The sequence below is a fragment of the Phascolarctos cinereus genome, unplaced genomic scaffold, assembly GCF_003287225.1.
Source record: "Phascolarctos cinereus isolate Bilbo 61053 unplaced genomic scaffold, phaCin_HiC Scaffold_3;HRSCAF=262, whole genome shotgun sequence".
NCBI classification, from domain to species: domain Eukaryota; kingdom Metazoa; phylum Chordata; class Mammalia; order Diprotodontia; family Phascolarctidae; genus Phascolarctos; species Phascolarctos cinereus.
In genome coordinates, this window is record NW_027555736.1 from 188787896 (window position 1) to 188809861 (window position 21966).

Below are 21966 nucleotides of genomic sequence, written 5' to 3' on the forward strand. Positions count from 1 at the left end.
GCTGCCGGGGCGGCTGGTTTCAGACAGCGCGAGGCTGAGGGGGCACTTCACGCGAGTTGCCTCCCGCACCGCTGTCGAGACAACGCCTGGACCGGTCCTACCCGCCTCCCTCCCCCCCTCCTTTCCTGCCTTGACCCCGCTCGCCGAGCCGGCTCGCCGTCATGGCCATGCGCCGCCGCCTCGCTCTGCTCCCGGGTCTGGCGCTGCTCCTGGCAGCGGCCTGCCCGGCCGCTGACGCCACCTCCGATGTGCTGGAGCTCACGGACGACAACTTCGAGCGGCGCGTGGCCGATACGGGCAGTGCCGGCCTAATGCTGGTGGAGTTCTTCGCGCCCTGGTGAGAAGACCCGGAGCTTCATGGGAGGCCTGAGGGAGAGGACCGGGCTGGGGGGCGGGAGGCCGGAGGGAGGCCGGGAGCTCGAGGCCGGTGGCCGCCGCCCCGCCAGCGGACCCCAGGCTCGATCCCGTAATCCCCTCTCCTAGAGGGGCCTCCCGGGAGAGCGCAGAGAGGCCCATCCCCGGCTTGACAGCCAGGGTTTCCTCCGCTCCCTTGGCCCGAGTCTCCACGGGTGGGGGTTGGGGGAAAGTCTCTGGGGCCTCGATGGGCGCAGGGCTGGGCCACATTACCGGCATTGTTGCTGCACTTCCTCTTTGCAAAGTGCTTTAATCAGTTTCCCCTCTCCTCGTGGAATCTCGTTTTCTTCATTTGCGTACACTTCTGTGTGATAACTTTTTCCTTTTACAAATGAGACAGCTGAAGAAGACTTACGCTTTGTAGGCATGTATCCCATTAAGAAGAGGCCCTTGGGTCCCTGGTGCATTTTCTTACCCTACTTGCCCCACTCCCCACAGTCATTGGTTTCATACCAAGGTCACTTCACTTCTGGCTGCAGAACAGTCCTGAGTAGTTCTTAAGGCCTTTATTGGCCATAATAAGTATGAAGTTAATAGTTGTTTATAGGGCTTTTTTCTGAGAGGAAAAGACGTGGTAAGTATAACATTTAATTTCTGTTTACCTGGGTGACCCGTTATTTGAGTAAAGAGACTTGGGAGGTAGTTGTTGGTATGAAAAAAGCCTGAAATTTACCTTCAGGTAGAAATTGCTGAAGTAAATTGGTATTATATTTGTAAGAAACTCCCAATGTGTGCAGTACTTTTTGTTGGAGGAGAATGAATCTTTTTCAAAGTGATTGGTAGCCCCAGTCACAGCTACCAAGGAATGTGGATTCTGTTAAAGAAGCCTTAGTGTAAATCAGAATGACTAATTCAGTAAGTCTTTACTTTTTTTCCCCCCAGAAACATCCTCTCACTTTTGCAGCAAAGTCTGCCCAAGGTTGGCATAACAAATCCATAGTTCTATCATTTGACCTGCCTGATTTGGTTTGTTCTTCACATTTACTGTATTGTCTATTCCTAGTACCTCACCCCTTGGGGATTTGACTGTTTTATACAAGTTTTGTTTGTGGTTATTCAGTGTAGGTTAGTGTGGCCCACCTAAGACCTGTACTGGCTTTGTGACCTTGGACAAGTCTCTTAATTTTTTAGTGCCCCAGGCAGATCCACTATAAGTTGCAGAGAAGGTGCAGTCCTGCATTGGAGGAGTAAATTTCCTGTATTGATATAATCACAGGTTTGGTCTCTATTTCTATCCTATTGTGATTAAAAGGTATACTTTAAAATTTGTAATCATACGACACTCCTATAGCTAATAGTTGGTGGTATCATGGTGTATCAGAAAGTTCTCTATAAGACTTAGATCCATACAACTAGGTTTGGCTCCAAAATTTAATGCCCGTATAACTATGGACAAGTCATAAAACTTCTCTAAACCTCAGATTCCTCATTTTTAAAGTAGGGGTGTTCACATCCTCTGCCTCATGTTTAAGCATTATAAAAAGTTGTTGGTGCTATTATTACCTATTCTTTATAAGCTCTATAAAATATATTGTTTTTAAAGAACAACACTTCTCAGCTTAATGATAATGCCCTACTCTTGAATAATTCTTGACAATGTACATAGTGTTTTCATATGCATGAGTCCAAAATTCCCATTTTACAACTGAGGAAACTGAGGCTTGACCAAAGTCCCATGGAAATCTGTCTGCTGACTCATAGACTTGTGCTTTTATACTATGCCACACTGCCTGTGTCCCAATATGTAGTCCCCCTGTCCCCTGAAACTAGAATGAGACAGTTACAGAAACTTATCAAAATTTGTAGAATCCTCTGGGGTTAACATCAAAAGTGAATTACTGAGGTATGTGGATTGTGTTCCAAAGCAGAAATTGTTCCAGTTAGTCTCATCTGTTCTTCTTCATTTACTGTGATGGCTTTGAAGACCTTAATTGTATTAAGGTGTTCAAAGTCTTTCTTTGCCCAGTGGTGGGTATTAAAACTTAAGGTATCCCTCCAGCTGCTGTCATATGATGGCGTCTATTATATTTAAAATTGAAGGCATTCTTCAGTAAACTATTTAGTGTCTTTTCTATGGACTACATCTCCCATCATGCACTAAACCATTCCAGGAAATTGGGTGTGGATTCATGCTGTGGTGTCTGCTTTTAATTGGCTTAGAAGATAGTATCAGAAAAGATAAATTTTGTGTATAACTTGGAGTTGTTATCCTTGAATGGGACTTCCAATACAAATAATTAAAATTCATGTTTTAAAACTTTTCAGCTGGAAATATTAATTGAATAATGTGTTCCTTCATAGACACACAGCTAGCTAACTACCTAGGTTCTAATTCTACATAAGCCATTTAGTTTCATTTTTCTAATGGGTAAATTGGATAGTGGTGCGTACTTCACAGTTCTGTGAGAGATCAAATAGGATAGTAACTGTATTTTGCAAACTTTAGTGCTATATAAATGTCAGCTATTGTTTTATTATTACTAAAGGCTAAAAAGTTTGTTAGCAGAGTAAAATAGGCTTATTTTGAGCAAATTCTACTTTATATTTTGAAGCACTTTCTAATTCTAGTGCAGTTGTATCATTATTTTATGGATTTCTCATTCCCTTCCCTTATCTTTCTTCTCACTGAATGGAATTGGTATTGTTCCAAAGAGGTATAGTAACTGTATTGAGAAGATAAGGGTAAAGTACTGTTGAATTTTTCTTGTATCATTCTTTCTGTTTCTGTAAGGAAATGAATATCTCTTTAAATTTTCTTGAAAAATCAGGGCTAAAAAATAGGTATTGGTAGCAATTGAAATGAGTTTCTGCTATGGCCTCTAATGTGACATACGTTGTTTGGCCTCTAATGGAAACTAAACATGCAAATAAAGTTTTTGAAAATTGGAAAGTTAAATATTTCTATTATGTCATTTGGAACAGTGGAATGTGCAGTGTATTTCTACTCAAGGATTTAGATTTACATCTTGGCTATTCCTCTTGCTACTTGTGACATTTGTTAAGTCACTTTGGGTCTGCATTTTCTTTTTTAATGCCTTGTTAAATGAAGTCATTGACCTCTGATGTCCTTTGATGGTCCTATGATCTAATAATGCCTTTGAACCAGCTATGTTTCTTCCTGCTGTAATGCCCTAACTTTATTTTTTTTCTCATTTAGAATAATCTGTTCCATCCTGTGAAACCCTACCTGTCTTGTTCAGGGCCCAAGTCCTACTTCTCTGCTAATCCTTCACCAACTAAGTCTTTTCTTCCTTTTCTGAGCAACATCCTGTAATACTTATTGATACATTAAGTCCTGCCTCAATCAGATTGTAAACTCCTTGAAGGAAGTACCTTTATATTTTGTATCACCCAGTGCCTAATAGAGTCAATACAAGCAATTTAGCACCTACTGTGTGCCAGGCACTCCTTATCCCTGGGGATACTAAGACAAGAAAGAAATAGTCCCTGCCTTCAAGGAGCTTGTGTTCTATCAGTAGCATTAAGGAAAAAACAAACAAACAACCAAAAACAACTATTTAATGAAGTGAATAGCATGTCTAATAAGCCAGAATTCCAAATACCTATTTAGCTTTCCAGATTTGACAAAGTATAACCAGTAAAATAATAAACATTCTCTGTAGTAGAGATCTTGGGGTATTAGTGGCTCATAATTCAGAGATCTAAATGTTGCAGATAGGTATACCTATCTTTTCGATTGAAAGAACCTTTTAAAAGTCATTAGGACTATTAGATTTGACTTGAGCTAAACAGAATAAATGAATCTGTGGTCAAGAAGGAATTTTTAAAAGTTGGCAAAACCATAAATGTTTCACTTGTACCTTCTCAAATACATGTAATATAAATTAACTTTTTTTTAAATTTCAAAATTAACCGTGTTGTGGTTGCCTCCATCCCTTGTGTTTTGTTTTTTTTCTTAATGGGGCAGTGGGGTTAAGTGACTTGCCCAGGGTCACACAGCTAGTGAGTGTTATGTGTCTGCAGTCGGATTTGAACTTAGGTCTTCTTGATTCCCAAGTGAGGAACTCTATCCACTGGGCCACCTAGCTGCCCCCATCCCTTGTTCAGTTAAGAATTCTTCCCCCAGCCATGCCTGTGAAAAGGACCTGATTTTATGTGACCTTTAATATTTTACATATACTTTTTGAGCTCATTATGGTACGTGATGTAATATGGTGATCTAAATTTAATTTCTGCCAAGTTGTTTTCGAATTTTCCCAGCAATTCTTGTCATATAGGCAGTTCTTCCGAAGTAATTCATGATCTTGGGTTTGTTATTTGTTAAACTCTAGGTTGACATTAGTTGTTAGTGATTCTTCCTTGTCTGGTCTAACATGTACCTTTTAAGTTAGCTTATTTTGGTGGAAATTGATATTTGGTTATTTAAAAACCCATTTTCAAAGACTATTTATCTCTTAGTTGGTTTTAATTATCCTAAGTGGTTCTCAAAAGGCATTTCTGGCAAATGTAATAAGCTCTGTACCTTGGATGAATTTGTTATGGGATCCAGTTGCATAATCTCATCTATCATGTTCTCTTAAGTTTCATGATAATTTTTTTCAATAGTGTTATTGCTGATGGAGATACATCTTTATGTGATCTCATTTGCATTTGAAGTACAGTCTACATATTTGAGAGGCAAGGTGAATCATGATTTCTTTAGTGATTTATAGGCAGTTGAGGCTAGTGGTGGTCATCTTGCCTCCCTGTTTTTCTAATTATTTCTGCTCTTCGTATCAGGAGAAATGTTAGAATATTTTCAGCTTCTCTAAGTAACCCCTTGGCAATTCCATTGGCTTTTGATGTATTGATGTTCAACTGATTATGTTAAGAGTTTAGTAGTGTACCTTGCTCCTCTGATTTCATTGTACACTTGGGGGTTTTGAGTGCTCTTGGAGCAGAGGAGCAGATGTTCTTAGTAGCTTGCTGGACAGAATTAGCTGACAATACAATCTCCCTGATCATCTCTTGTATCAAGGTCAGGTGAGCAGTGTAGATATGAAGTTAAGAATTGCAGACTCGAATACATTGGGTATTTTTTTAATGCCATGCTGAAGCCAAATTGAGAAGGAAAAGGCTGAGTGTTTATTGCTAGTGTAAATGTTTGTTGTTGAGGTATAGATGTGAAATGAGGAAGTGGCAGTGGTACATAACATTGATTCTAGAACCCAAATTCAGGCAAGTCACTTAATCTTTCTGGACATCACTTTTTTGTTGTTTTTAAGCAATTGGGGTTAAGTGACTTGCCCAGGGTCACACAGCTAGTAAGTGTCAGGTGTTTGGTCTGAGGCTGGATTTGAACTCAGGTCCTCCTGACTTCAGGGTTGGTGCTCTATCCACCGCGCCACCTAGCTGTCCCACACTTTTCTTATCTTTAAAATGAGAAAGATAAGGACCTTCTAGCTCTAGATCATCTCCAATTCTATGAACTGATCATAATGTGCCTTAATTGTCTTTTTCTTTAAAAAAAATTATTGTACCTACTAACATGATGCATGAAAATAAAAAGTTTTTACAATAATAATAATAATCTTTATGCTTCCATCTTAGCAGAAAGCTCCCAGAATGGGAAAGTATCAGGAATGGCACGTTAAGGTGTTTAGACTTGGGAATGTACATCCTCATTCTGGAAGTTCTTTATAAGCCAGCTTGGTTCTTTTCATTGGGAGATATGCTTGATCTCCCAATTTTCCTGTGAATCCTCTGAGGAGTGGTCCTGATTTTGTTTCTGCTTATTTGCAAGAAACCTCTTGATCCTGAAAGTCTTGTGAAAAGACATGGTGAGGACTTAGGACGGCCATGCTGTGCTAGTATGGTGTCAGAAGGAGCAAAAGAAGGCCAGTGCCTTAATTTTCCCTTTGTGTACATTATTTTCTCTTCTTTACATTACCTCGTTTCCCAGTACTAACCCAGCTCAGGGAATTTTTTGCTCCTTTGTAACTTTTATACCCCCATTTAATCCTGTGACATTGATTTCTTTGCCGTTCCACAAACAAGACATTTCATTTCTGCTCTGGGCATTGCCTCTGGTCGTTCCTCATTCCTAGAATGCTCTGCCACTTGGTTTTCTCTGGCTTCCTTCAAGGCCAAACTATGTAATCCTGTCACCTTCATTATGTTCATCATATATTTACCTCTTTTTACATCACCTTCAGCATACATCTTCCTCCACCTTCCCTACCAAGAGCACCATCCCCTATAAGAGAGTGGGGAAAGAAGGGGGACAGAAAAGGGCATTTTAGTAAAACTAGTCAGCACATCATTGAACTCTAATAGTATTTTCAGTGTTCTTGACTTTTAAGTTTTTTCTCTTAATTTTCTTTGTAAGAGAACATGCTGCTTTTGGTCTTTGCTATTCCTGCGATATTATCCTCGAATTAAATTTAGCCTTTTCCCTCTAGGAAGTCTGCTATACTCTAAGAGTAATGGTATATTTGGGTAATAAAACTGTGTAGTAAATTACTCTAATAGTTTGTGGAACCTTCTAGTGGTTGGATATTCTTATTACAGAGCAAAGTTAACAAACTGATAGGATCATAAGATTTAGAGCTGGAAGGTGTCGTTTTTCATTTATGTCCAACTGTCTGTGACTCCATTTGGGGTTTTCTTGGCAGAGATATTAAGAGTGGAGCTGAGGCAAACAGGATTAAGTGACTTGTCCAGGGTCACACAGCTAGTAAGTGTCTGAGACTCAAGACAAACTGAGACCTGGGAAAGACTTAGCTTAAAAGGGCCAAGGTCTCCCATTGCATCCAGGGCCATCGCCAGTTGTCTTTATCTTGCCCTTGAGCCCAGATGGCTCCAGAGGAGAAAGTGAGGCTCCTGATTCTGCACAGCTCTGCCTCACTTAAATCCAGTTTTCTTACAAGTCATGACATCACCTTGCTGGTGTTATTGGTCCTGTTTGAGAACAAAGGACAAACAGCAGTCTCAGGCCAGATTTGAACTCAGGGAAGATGAATCTTCTAGACTTCAGGCCTAGCACTCTATCCACTGTGCCACCTAGCTGCCCCAGAAGGTACCATAAAGATGATTAAATCCAACCCTCTCGTTTTAAAGAGGAGGAAACTGAGACCCAAAAAGGTTAAGCATCTCATCCAGAGTCACACAGGTAGTATGGCAGAGCTGGTATTTGTTTCCAGGTCCTTTGACTCCAGATCCAATGCTCTTTTACCATACTACATTGATCATAGTGAACATTGGCTATTTCCGTTTTAGGTGTGGACATTGTAAGAGGCTTGCCCCAGAGTATGAAGCTGCAGCAACCAGGCTAAAAGGAATAGTTCCTTTGGCAAAGGTGAGCACTCCTGGATTCTGCGATAAGTGACTCTGATGACAATATGGACATTGTAGTCCTTTGGTTCTAGGGCTGTGGTGCTAGGGGTTGCCATTTTTATTCTACCATCACCTTAGTACTCAAGATATTCACAGGATTATCACTGATTGTGATCCATGTTCACTAGGGAGCTAGGGAAGCTACAGTGGCTCATCTGGATAAGAGCACTCTTTCATCACATAATCACAAAAATGGTGTAAAGGAAAATGATTTACTATAAATTGATGGTAACATGCTACCCCTAATTTTGTGTTCTGAATTTGAGGCATCAGCAAAATGATCTAGTAAATGTTAGAATTCTCGAAAATAAATAATTGTTAATTATATAAGGGACCATAAAATAAGTAAATAACAACTGTGATGAGAAAAGGGTTTGTAGTTTGAGAACACAGGAAAATTTCTTAGTCTGACTGAGGAAGCCAGGTAGCACCAAGTAGAAGAGAGGTTAGAGCATGAAGAGAGAACAAGTACACTGGAAGAAAATGAAGGTAAAAATGTCAGGGTTAGAAGGACACTAGTATGAAATGGATGTTATCATTTCTCCCAATCACTATTATAAAGTAAATAGGTGATACAAGTCTAAGAAGTCCGGAAGTAAGCAAGACTACATTCATTCATGGTGACAAATGGTTGTTATGACGATAGAATAGCTCAGTGATAAGGGTAATATGCATGCATATATCAGAATGTACTTATAATCAACACAATGATAGGTAAACTTGATTGTGTATTTCACAATAACATTTATGTTCAACTTTTTGGATGTTAAAATTTTTGATGTTTTTATACTGTTGTCACTCCTAGAATGGGGTAGAGTGGTTAGTAAGTCATTCTGTAGCAAATTCACAGCTCTTTTGATCTAATGGGCAGCTTACATATCTGTTGATTTGTTTCCTGTTTTGAGTATTAACTTCTGTGGCCAACCATATCAAATTTAGCATCAGATTGAAAAGACTCACCTGGTAGCCTTTACCCAAACTAAATGAGGAGTGTAGGCATTGACCCTTTAAACATTTAAAGGTGAAATCTTAACCAGAAAACAAAGGCTCTACTAAGTTAGGTAGCTCAAATTGACTTGTTTTTTTTTGGGGGGGGGTAGTTGTGGTTTTGCTTTTCTGAATTTGTTATAGTTGCATTCAAATCAGATTTAAACTAGTTAAACATATATTATGGCAACTATCACTTTTCATCACTGAAGATAATATAGACTAGACTGCACATAGTTATAGAATTGAAATAGTAATGCCCTTTTGTAATACTTCCTAGATAAATTGAACTTGCCTAACCCTGTTGTGCCTATCAAATCTTTGGGGATTCATAGCTGGCAACAGTTTTTGTTGGTTTTGGTTTTTTTTTTCCTATTAAAAAGATATTTGATATGTTTATATTTTTAGGTTGACTGTACTGCCAACTCAAATACTTGTAATAAATATGGAGTCAGTGGCTATCCCACCCTGAAAATATTTCGAAACGGTGAAGAATCAGGTGCCTATGATGGCCCTCGGACAGCTGGTAAGGGAATCGGACTTCATTCTGGTAACATTTGTACTCACTGTGCTTGTCGTTAAATTTTTTTTTTCTCCCTTGGTGGAAATTTACTTTACTAGCTATATATTCTCAAGCTTGAAATCTCCATATAATTAAAATTTTACTAAGGCTCTTACTAGTTTTTTGCCCATTGCCTATTTTTAAAGTTTAAGTGTTACAGGGCATACATACTGACACACTAAAATCTCCTAGAATAAACATGGGTGTGAGAAGTGCTTCAACTTAAGTTTTAGGGATGCTCTTAAAAGAACTATTTTTCCCTAGGCCATTTCAAATGAGCAAGGACTATGAGTCAAAGAGGATAGCTGAGTTTTTGAATCTAAAGTAGCAGTGAATTTTTCTGTGGTGGGGGTGTGTACACACACACACACACACACCACACAATTTCCTCACACAAAATTACGATAATAGACATACTGTATAACCTAAAGCATTAAGATAGGATGAAATGATGTATATAAAGGGCTTTTGTATGCTATGCAGTGCTATATAAATATTACCTATTGTTATTCATATGTCTAAACTAAGACTCTTAATTCTAAATGTTTAAAAAAGGGAAATATTTGAGTTAGCAAACATTTTTGATTTTCTTTTAACTCCTTTTAACATTTTTAAACCCTGAATTAAGTTATCTTCCTGTTTGGCAGGCCCCATTTGCCAAATCAAAGAAAATAGTCTGGTTAGATTATAGCTTGACTGATATTCTTGGGTGTGCTGTAAATTCATACATATGTACATACTCCCCAAAAATCTGCTTTTAGGGATTAGATCTGTTGGGCACCTGATTTAGAAACTTTTTAGTTGTTATTGACATTGTCATTATTTATTAGCTCTTAGACACTCAGATAACTACCCAGCTCCTTGGGTACTTAAGGAATCCTTTTTATTTCTTTTAAGATAATTTTAAATCCTAGGAGAAAAGATAATAAGTACTTGATTTGGATCTGTGCAGGGTATTGTGGCATTTCTGTTATCAGCTGCCTATCTAATTATCAGCCTTTTAACCATATATAGCTATGTGATCTGTGTTTCAACCCACATTTCTGAATCTCCCTGTAATAATAAGCCATATTACTGTTTTATTGCAATATTAGACATGATCCGTGATTTCTTTCAGTGGATCTTAAATCTGTCCTGAAGAATTAGGCACTCAATGAAGTTTCAGTTTTAATAGAAAAGTGTACTTAAACTCATTACTTTGCTGTGAACTTTCATTTTGTCTTCTAAGATGGAATTGTGAGTCATCTGAAGAAGCAGGCAGGACCTGCCTCAGTTCCTCTCATGAGTACAGAAGATTTTGAGAAGTTCATTAATGACAAAGCTGCTTCTGTAGTCGGTAAGTAGCAAAAAGTTGGTCAAGGAACAGAATCAGTCAAAAACCACTTGCTTAAGAGGAGCAGCAAAGGTAATAGAGATAAGGAAAATTCCAGTGCTTGTTTATTTGATGTACAAACTTCATTTCAGTCTAGGTATCAAGATAATGCCTTTAGTTTCTATTGCTTTTTCAGGCCTCAAGATTCAACTTGCTTAATAAGGCAGTTAAGACAATTTAAGGCTAATCAACTCTCTGTAATAGGAAAACTTTAAGTGAATGTATAAGGCAGTAGTTCCCTAATCCTGATTCCAAGGGCTATTTGAACAGCTTATGTTCTAAAAGTTGCATTCAAAGCAAAATATGTATACCGCTATCTAGCATAGGACTCTGGTACATGGAAAAGTTAGGTAAAATAAAATTAGTGGTCAGATATTTGGGCAGTAAAGAATGGATACTATGGATGAATAATTTGAGAATATCTTACATTTGTGTGGCACTTGAATAAATAATCCTGTGGGATAAGTAAAGATGGCAAAATGAGGCATTGGAGCACAGTATGACCCTAACTAAACTAGAAGCCAAGAGACCTGGTTATGTTTCTGTTTTTTCCATTTACTGGCTGTATGACCATAATAGACCATTTAACCTCTCTATTTTGTTATAAAATGAAGGGGCTGGAAAAGATTTTCCAAAGGTTCTCACCCTAAAATTCTTGCATTCAGTTTTGAAGGATAAAAAGGTTAAATAACTACCCAAGTTACTTAACATAAGTAATTAGAGGCAAAGTTGGGAATGGAATTTAGGTCTTGATTCTCAAAGTTCAATGAAGTTCCACTAGGCTGCACTGCTTATATCTGGCTATGCTTTGAGCTTGACTGATCATGTGATGTCTAGTTACCTTAAACATAAAAGCTTAATAATAATATTTTAGAACTAGAATGGATCTTAGAGCTCATCTATGCCAACACTAATAGGGAACTCAGGCTTAAAGAAATAAAGTGATTTATACAAAGTTAAGTAAGCCATTGAGGAAGCTGGGACAACTTAGGTCTTTTGGTGCCCCAGCCTAATATGTACCTGGTGGTTATCTTTTTTAAAAAAAGAGGAGGGGGGCAAAAAACAGAGTCCCTGAACTTAAAGAGCTTATATTCTAATGGAGGAGACAACATGTAAACAACTAGGTAGATATAAGATATATACAGAATAGATGGAAGGTACTCTGAGAGGGGAAGGCATTAGTAGCTGATTGGGGAATAGGTAAGATTTGATCTCCCTCTTGAAAGAAGTCAGAAAAACTAAGAATTGATGTTGAAGAGGAGGTAGCACCTGACCAAGCGGCGCAGCGTTCTCAGCTGCTTCCCTTTTGTAGTTTTAATCTTCTCGGGATGTTTGAGATTGTTCAGACATGATTTTATCAGCTAGTTGGTTATTTGATAGCATACAGAACATCCTGGTTCTTTGTGCCTGTTAGGCCACAGATAAATTCAAGTGAAGAGAAATGCTGGATCCTGTCTGCCTATGTTAGAAGACAGTGGCTAGACCACAAATGTTGGTGTTGCACACATAATGATTTATTGTAAAATGTATGTATAAAGGGGCAAAGAAAGGCATTAAAAGCAATTTTGTGGATTTTTGGGTGTGACTGTGTCAATGTAAACCTTAATTGTCTACAACAGAATGAAGTCTTTGAGCACGTTATCTCCTTTATGAAAATGAGAAGAAATTCTAAATTAGGAGGTGGTTTTTTTGGTGAGGTTATTGGGGTTAAATGACTTGCCCAGGGTCACAGAGCTGGTAAGTGTCAGAGGCTGGATTTGAACTTGGGTCCTCCTAACTCCAAGGCTGGAGCTCTATCTACTGCGCCACCTAGCTGCTCCCAGGAGAAATTTTTATAGTGCCCCTCTTGATGCTTTTTTCATTCTCCTTCCTATATAGGTTTCTTCAGAGACTTACTCAGTGAATCTCACTCAGAGTTCCTAAAAGCAGCTACAAACTTGAGAGAAAACTACCGATTTGCACATACCGATGTTGATGCCCTGGTGAGGAAGTATAATGCTGATGGAGAGTAAGTAACCTGAGGAATATAAACCATTAATTCTAATGGAAAAGGTGTTGACACTGTGTAAAGTTGCATTGTTTGGGGTCAGTTTTTCCAGATGGCTGGACTTGGAAAGCTCGCCCTCTGTACCTGAGGTGAGGTTGTATAGGTAAAATATTATTAAGGAGGTTGAAGTCCACTGAATTCTGTGATCATCGCATGTCACCAGCAATTCTTATACATAAGCCTATTGTCTCACTGGCAGCAAGTGCCCCTTGTACTTGCTATATAGGTAGTATCTATAGCCTCTCTCACCAGGACATTTAGTGAGAATACCTTACAATGGGATGCCTTTAAGTATGGAAGATGAGAGGTTAACCTTTTCATGGAGGAATTTTATTTTCAACTCTTTTTACACCAAGTGTTCCTCACTGTGTATAAACCAGGTCCCAGAAGATTGTTTAACTTAACATTTGGTGGAAGCATATGTTGACTTGTTTAGGGTAATACCTGCTCTGAGGTGTAAAATTACAACTTCCTATGATTCTTAAGCACCAAGCTAAAAAATATTTAAGGAGGATTGTTAATTAGTGTTACATTTCTTGACTTGTTTCACCTGTGTGTGTGTATCCATGACTTTGTATTCCCTTTAGTAAACAAAGGTTACTGTCTGCAAATACATAGAATGGGGTTTTGTAGGTTTAGAAGTGGTTAAATAGCTGGACCCAAAAAATTGGCCTTGGTAGTGGTCAGTTTGGGAGAAGGTCACAGGGGCTCTGTGCTTGGCCTTGTGCTATTTAATATTTCTTCCTCTCTTAGAGGTGTAGCATAGTGGATAGAAAGGTGGCCTTAGGGAGACCTGGGTCAAATCCTGACTCTTATTCCCTGTCCCCCCCCCCAAAATAAAACAAACAAACCGATAACCACACACTGGTGTCCTAGAGAAAAATATAGATAGTATGCTCATTAAAGGCAGAATTTTTTTCTGAGTGACATGATTGCTGAGGTTGTTAATAGATTATTTTGTTTTAATTTAGATGTCATGTGAAAAAAGCCAACAAGGACTTATTCACGGGCAAGAATCTACTTGTAGCTTATTTGATAGCCAATATATTGAATGACAGGATCCAACAAGGATCTTGACTGAGCTAGAATGTTGGATCATATTTTAGTAAGATGGAATCATGACGTTTATTGTTTTTAACCCAATCAAAATGGGGAAGATAGAGCTAGACAGCAGTTTGAAAAAGCTAGTGAATGTTCATTGTGAGTCAGAAGTGTGGTATGGCAACAAAAAAGCAGCACCAGTTTATGGGTCTTAGACTACATTAATCGTTATAGTGTTAAGGACCAGAGAGGCGGTAGTCTTGACCTGTGCAAGACTAGTGTATGCAGTTCTGGATACCATATTTGAAGGAGAACATTTCTAAACTGGGGGGGGGGTCATGTTTAGCCTGGAGAAGAGGGGATATCGTCTAGAATGATTGTCATGTAGAGAAGCAGTTAGAATTAGCTCTGTTTGGCCTCAGAGAGTAGAACTACAAGGATATGGATGCCAGTTGTCGAGAGGCAGGTTCAGGTTTGATGTGAGCAAAAGCTACTGATTAGAAAGAATAGGCTTCTGAGGGAGTTAGTGAGTTCTTAGTCACTGGAAGTCTTTTTTTTTTGGTGAGGCAATCAGGGTTAAGTGACTTGCCCAGGGTCACACAGCTAGTAAGTGTCAAGTGTCTGAGGCTGGATTTGAACTCAGGTCCTCCTCACTTCAAGCTGGAGCTCTATCCACTGTGCCATCTAGCTGCCCCGCACTGGAAGTCTTAAGGCGAGAACTGGATGATGTCTGATTGGATGTATAATAGAAGGGCTAAGATACAGGTTAGACTAGATGAGTTTTGAAATTTGGGGCCCTGGAAATAGAAGTCAAGGAATTAAAAAAAACTTGGTGTGAAAACTGGAAGTAAGTTTAGATTTATGTCTCAGGAAAACTAAGACTAAAACCTTAGCTAAATTGAGAGGAGGGTAGGAATGAGAGAACCTGGTTCCTAAAATGACCAAGTGAACCATAGGAAGCTTCGGTTAGACCAAGAATAGAAATACAGTATGAAATCGAAAAGGGAATACTTACTTTCTTGATAGCCAGATAATTGGGTTATGGGACAGAGGAATCTTTTAAGTTGAACCTAGTAATTATACTTTGTGCCTACAATTGCCAACCTGTTTGTATCCTGATTATAGTCACACCTGTGATCTGCCACTGAGGAGAATCGAAAGGGGACAAAGAAACTATGTTCTTAAAGTCATATACCCCAAGAAATAGTCCCCCAGATCCTTGAGTGTTGGCAGCAAAAGCACTCAGCCTGATTTTGTTTTGTTTTGTTTTGTTTTTTGTCATCAGAGATGGTTGCAAAGCTGCTATATTCCATCCTAGAGTAACTTTTGCAATAAATACAGCCTAGGAGTAAAGCATTTTTAGCTCACCTCTTCTAACTTATTTGCTTTGATGTTGTTTTCCTCTCAGGGGTATCACTTTGTTCCGGCCTCCACATCTGGCTAACAAATTTGAGGAAAACAGTATACAATACACAGAGGAAAAAATAACCAGTGGCAAAATTAAAAAATTTATCCAGGAGAACGTGTAAGTACTTTCTTCATACCTTGATTCAGGTGTCGTGGCTTCCATTCTGCTATTGTAGTCCAGTCATTCAACAGTGCTATTTCTAGACCTTGCCATGTCTAGGCTTTATGTAATAAAACTCACTTGGGCTTCAAAAGAACTTTAGCAATAATAGTTCAAGTCCCTATGAAGCCAACAACATACAGACCTTTGTGTGGTCTGGCATATACCACCTAAGTGTTTTTGTTTATTTTTCTTTTTAAAAATTTTTTATTTATTATTTTCAGTTCTGAATCCTCTCCCCCATCCATTGAGAAAACAAGAAAAACAATCCATTACAAATATTTCTAATCAAGCAAAATAAATTCCTGCATTACTTATGTCTCCCCCAAAAATATGCTAAGCAAAATAAATTCTGACATACTGCCAATTTTGAATGTGTTAGTTTTCTTTCCAAGTGAGGCAACTATCCAGGTTGATAATGGGTTATTTTGTTTCAGTTTTGGTATTTGCCCTCACATGACAGAAGACAACAAAGACTTATTCCAAGGCAAGGATCTGCTTGTGGCTTACTATGATGTGGACTATGAGATGAATGCTAAAGGATCCAACTACTGGAGAAACAGGTAAATAACAAGAAAGAAATGGGACCATATTTCCCTCTCTCCCTTTTTTTTCTTTTGAATTGTATCAGCGTTCTGGATATGTTTATATATCCAGACTCCGGAACATGTTCTATTAAGATTAGGGTGCCTTTAGGCCTTTGCCTTAAGCCTTCCAGCCTTGGAGAATCACCACCAGCAATACCACTCCCCAGGCCTGAGGGAACTAGAACTATTTCTGGAGTCTAGTATACACTGTATATGTGTGCTTTGTATGTAAAGTTGATTTCATTCAGGTGAAAAATGGGAAAGATGTGCCCAGGCAGCAGTTTGTCTGAAAAAAACTAAACCCAGTAGAGGTGCATCTGTCCTGCAAAAGAAAGTTAAAGGTGTGTTTACATGCCTAGTTAACCCTTTTATTGTACTTTCCCCCTCAAGAAGCTTGCCTTCCCTGATGATTTGAGTCTTAACATAGTGTAACAAAAGCCAGTAGGAATTAATTCAGCACCACAAGCTTAATAGCTAGTAGCTAACATTACATAGTGCTTACTCTGTGCCAGGCATTATACCTAGAACTTTGCAGTTATCTCATTTGATTTTCAGAATAATGCTGGGAGTTAGGTACTATTATTACTTCCATTTTACAGGTGAAGAAACTGAGGCAGACAGAGGTTAAGTGACTCACCCAGGGTCTGAGGTTAGATGTGAACTAGGGTCTCTCTCTCGGCCTAGCAGTCTGTTAACCGCGCTACCAGCTGCCTTTTAATAGCAGAGTTAAATGATGAGACTTAAAACTTAGTAGGCTAAGAGTAGAATTAATGTATCAATCTTAGAAGAACCATCTTCAAACTGTGACTTGTAGATTTGTCACTTGCTACTTAGTATCAAAGTGTTATCCTGATGAATATCTCTTGTTCTAAACAGAGTTATGATGGTGGCACAGAAATTCCTGGAAGCTGGACACAAACTCAACTTTGCTGTTGCTAGTCGCAAAACTTTTAGCCATGAACTTTCTGACTTTGGCTTGGAAAGAACCTTTGGAGAGGTACCTGTTGTCGCTATCAGAACTGCAAAAGGAGAGAAATATGTTATGCAAGAGGAGTTCTCGTAAGTTGACAGTTTCTTTGGTTTTAAGGAGGGTAAAAAAGGGAATATGAAAACCTCTATTCTGCCATTAAGGAATTAAAAAGGAAGAGGTAGCTGAATAGAAGGAAGAGTTATTTAGTTATGACTGTCACTAGTACTCATTCCTAGGCTATTTAAATAACTTTATAGAGGCAGGATCCCTTTCTTGGTGCCTATCTTACTCAGCAGAAGCAGCTTGGCAATACATAGAGAACAGCAGTTTTGCATCCACACTCTTTGAGTCAATTTTAGACTTCTCCCGACTCATCCCCTTTTTTGACATGAAGCAAACTTAGTTTGGGGGCTTTATGGTCCATTTTGACAAACAAGAGTAAACCTGAACTTTATTTTCACTTTGCATCCATGGTTCAGAGGAGGCTGGGGGTAAGAGTCACTTAGCCAAACAAGGTAATGTGACTGGGAAATAGCACTTAGCTCTTTTACATAAAAATAATTACCTGGTTTTCATTTTCCCTCTGCAAAACTTTTTAATGTACATTAGATACCCAGGAAATAAAGAAGTGGGTAATAAAAGCCCACCTGGCTGTAGGCATTTCCCTATTCCACCGCTAGTTCCTTCACTGTTCTGAGAGGCAGGCATGCTGCTTCTGATTTTCTTGTCTTCTGCTAGCCTTTAAGTCAAAGCTGAAGGAGGGCTGTCCCTGGAAACTTCTTGTGAAGCTTATCCTTGTGGTTACAAGAATATTTATTTTGTCTTTCCATCCTTTAGCCGTGATGGGAAGGCCCTTGAGCGATTCCTGCAGAATTACTTTGATGGCAACCTAAGGAGATACTTAAAGTCTGAACCTATCCCAGAGAATAACGATGGACCTGTGAAGGTGAGAACTGTTGGGTCTGATCAAACTAATGTGAAGCTGCCTCTCCTGTTTACAAAACTATGTTGAGTATATCCAAGGTCATTGCAAAGTCACTTATATACTTGGCAGTGGAGATTTGACAATCCTCTCTAAGATTTATTCTAGCCTTGAGTCCACAAAATTCTTTTTTTTTTCCTTTTAGGCAATTGGGGTTAAGTGACTTGCCCAAGGTCACACAGCTAGTAAGTGTCAAATGTTGAGTCTGAGGCCAGATTTGAACTCAGGTCCTCCTGATTTCAGGGCCGGTGCTCTATCCACTGCGCCACCTACCTGCCCCGAGTCCACAAAATCCTAAAAAGATGATCCTTAAACTGAATTTATGATATGTCTCCTTGTGGGATCAAGAGCACACCCCCTTTTTAATGGATCAGATATTAAGATCAGGATTACAAATCCCTTTGGGATAGTTATGCTATATAAATAGCACAGTAATTTTGGTATTTGTTGCTGCCATGAAGTCTTCCTTTGTAACAGATATAGGCAGTATTTTTCAGATTATAGAGATGATGTTCTGTATGAGGAATTGAAAGGAATGGGGGAGAGATTTTCCTGAGGGTTCATATAGTTCTGGCTGTGGATTTTAGTGTTTCATGAAGATTACTCATTTGGTGGACTTGAGAGTAATTGGTAAATTTAGCAGTGATGCATCTTCTGTGAGGGGGATTGGTTCTCCACATACACAAAATTAATCTTGGATTTTTTTTTTAATAACTGGAGAATATTCCTTTTTTGTTTTTCCAGGTAGTGGTAGCTGAAAACTTTGATGAAATTGTGAATACAGATAAAGATGTTCTGATAGAATTTTATGCCCCATGGTGTGGTCACTGCAAAAACCTGGAGCCCAAGTACAAAGAGTTAGGAGAAAAGGTATGTTTGAGCTTTACTCTGAAAGTTGACTTTGAGCTGAAAGTCTTCACATGGGTTTAGGACTGTCCTTCTTAGCTACTTCAATGTACCTACTACCTGATAAATATTTTATACTTACTCTAACAAATATAATACTTCTTGTGACTGCCCCCTAGTGCCTCACCTTGCTGAATGACTCAAGTTTTGTCTGCTCTTTCAACTTCTGTTATGTATGTTTGAATACTTCAGGCTTAGGTTTGAACTTGAGAAAAGGCACCCTATAATTTCAGTGTCAGCTTAACCTGGGCATAATTGGTTCTTCCTCTAAATTAACCTACTTATTCTATGTAATTAATTGCTTATCCAGGCCAGGTGGATTTGAAGTTTAGACATTTCATGTCTTCATTGGCTAAGCTAATGAGGTGGGAGGAGCCATTGGTCTCTCCTTCATTTCTCTCCCTCATCCTCCTCCCCCCCAAAACAAACAAAGAAACAAACTAGGAGTTCTAAGCTGTCATAGCTTCATTCCCATGGTTTGATTTAGTGTTTCCGGAAACATACAGAGTGGGACTGAAGTTTTTTGCTTGTTAGTCATCAATGTGGAGGATCTAACAAGCTTAAAATTTGTTGTTGTTTATATAGCTCAGCAAAGATCCCAATATTGTCATAGCAAAGATGGATGCCACAGCCAATGATGTGCCTTCTCCATATGAAGTCAGAGGGTAAGTATATTGCAAATTAATTATTGGAATGAACACTTCAGTATACTGGGATTGATAAAGATGCTTTCTTAACAGCTGCCCTGATGGTATATTCCTGGCTTTGAGCTGTATATATATGTAGGAGATGGGATTTTGGAGAGTTTATAGTCAGTTTTCTACTTCTTAGCATCGCCATCTCCCTACTATAAATTCTTCCAGTGTTCTCGTAATTAAGGCAACACTAACATATATACAAGTCAAAACACATTTCCTGTTAGAGTGTTGGTTCAGAGTTCTCTGTTGTATGCCCGTGAGTCTTTAAGTTAGGTGGGTTTTTGCTTGACTTAATATGGTATAACTTGGTTGCCAGTTTTTCTAGGATAAAAGACCGTGAAGAGAGTCATTTCCAGGGCATGGAGTTGGGAAAGGTTCTGAGCAGTGTTTTTCTGAAGTCTAAATAACATCCTCTTCTCTCCCCAGCTTCCCTACCATCTACTTCTCTCCAGCAAATAGTAAGCAGAATCCAAGGAAATATGAAGTAAGTACCGGGAGTGCTTATCCCCAAAACACACGCCTATAGCCGCTGTCGAAGAAAAAATAATGCTGTACGCTCCTGGTTTAGGCATCAGTCTGCCAGAAACAGTTTAATTTATCATTAATTTACATCCAAGCCTAGAAATTTCTAGTTTGGAGAACGAGCTTTCCAAACTGGCATAGTCTCCCATCTCCTCAAACATGGACTCGTTGCCCCGAGAGTGTTTCAGGTAACATAGGAATCTTGAAAAGTAAAAGCTATCTTAAAATACAGTCTGGATTGACATTCCAGAGTTGAGCAGCCAGGTCACTGTCTTCTTCCTGCATCTCTCTCCCCAGAAGAATCAGTGAGGTTCCTGCTATAGAACTATATCAAGAGTCTGTATTGAAGAGGAGGTGTAATGGAAGTAGGCAGTAGTTTACAAGGTCCGTTTAGGAGAAAGAGGAAGGAAAATATCCTTACATGGTTACTTAGAGGTGGGAAAAGGTAATATTTTTAATCTAAATAAGAGGTATTTTGTTAAGTTTCTGGATATCACCCATAATCCATTCATCAGTGGAAAGCCTTTTTTTCCTTTTGTCTTGACCTGTCCCACCTATCTGTTCAAGCTTTTCTCCAGAGTCTAAATAGGACTTAAAAGAAAACTATTATTTTTCAATATTTCTAGATAAACTAAAAAAGATTTTTAAAGTGTTTCCACACTATTCACCTGAGGTCATCCGTCTGTTTCCCTTCCACCAAGCTAGAAGCTCTTTTTTTTCCCCCTCCACCTAAAGGGATTCCCAGTCCTGCTAGGCAATACATTTCTCGCTTAGCTTCAAATCCAAAAGTTTGTTTGGGTTGGGAAGAAAAAGAAGATCCTCCCTGAGGTTCTAAACAAAGCTACGTTTTTAGATAATTTTTTCTTTATTTTCAGGGTGGCCGTGAAGTTTCTGACTTTATTAACTACCTACAAAGAGAAGCTACAAATCCTCCTGTGATCCAAGAGGAAAAATCTAAAAAGAAGAAGGCAGAGGAAGATCTTTAAAAGTAGCAGCAAAAACAGACCACTTTGTATAAGGACTCTTTTACCAGTGATGGGGCAGTCAGTGCCTCAGGGATGAGTGGACAGCGTGGATGCCATTTGAATCCTGTTTAATTTTATCTGAGCTGTTTCTTTAGGTGCACTGTTAATGGAAACACCAAGACGAGTTGATATTTGTTTGTGGTTTGGGGGGGATGGGGTGGGGAAGGATTATTTGTGTTGGGGAAATATTGAAGGGAGAGGGGAGTTGAGTTGGGGGTTATTTTCTAATTTTTTTTTGTACATTTGGAACAGTGACAATAAATGGAACCCCCCTTTAAACTAAGTTCGTCGGGGGGAGGGGGAGTAGGGAGGATGGAGGTAATGTTGGCAGTTAGAGTAAACCATTGCCTCACACCAGATAACTGATCTGATGTAAAGCCAGAATTGTCCCTGTGTTTACTGCCCAGACATTTTTCTTGTGATTATCAAAGATTTTTGGCCCTTTTATTCATGCCCTGCTTAGGCCCCCAAGGCTAACTTGCTATTTTTCCTTGCTACACACCTGGGACCGTTGCTTGTTTATGCCTCCCTAGGGCTGCTCTTAGCCCTAGGGTACCCTGCTATTGCAATTCCTGAGCTTCGGTGTGGCTTTAGTTTAGAGAAACTGTTACTGGATCTGCTGACACTAATAAGGGTGCAGTTCTATGCATTCTACAGCCTGGGGTGTGACACAGTAACCTCTTAATTGTCAGGACTGGTAATGGTGGTAGTATTTTTCAGGGCATCCCTTTTCCTCTTGCTATAATGCCTTGCAAAAAAAAAAAAAGGATGTACCTAAGTGATGCATTTCATTTGCTACAGATATATGCAAATGTATTCTTTTGTTGTTTTTGTGGGTAAGAGACCTAGATGCCCCTTCCTCAGGTGTAGTTTTCAGATCACTCAAAAATGATAGCCAGGGACTACAACTTCAGGAAAGTCATTAAGTTATCAGAAAGGGAACTGGCTTCT

At 39.1% G+C, this 21966-nt stretch overlaps 1 protein-coding gene across 1 annotated transcript; it reads left to right on the forward strand.

Moving 5' to 3' along the window:
- The first annotated feature begins 10 nt into the window (after window positions 1-10).
- On the forward strand, window positions 11-21294 carry PDIA3 (protein disulfide isomerase family A member 3). Its single transcript, XM_021009237.2, has 13 exons — window positions 11-337; window positions 7633-7711; window positions 9145-9262; window positions 10527-10634; window positions 12549-12678; window positions 15167-15283; window positions 15763-15888; window positions 16789-16971; window positions 17720-17828; window positions 18609-18734; window positions 19356-19435; window positions 19895-19952; window positions 20866-21294. The coding sequence occupies exons 1-13, from the start codon at window positions 162-164 to the stop codon at window positions 20974-20976; spliced, it is 1521 nt and encodes a 506-aa protein (XP_020864896.1). The 5' UTR covers window positions 11-161; the 3' UTR covers window positions 20977-21294.
- Window positions 21295-21966: the final 672 nt, after the last annotated feature.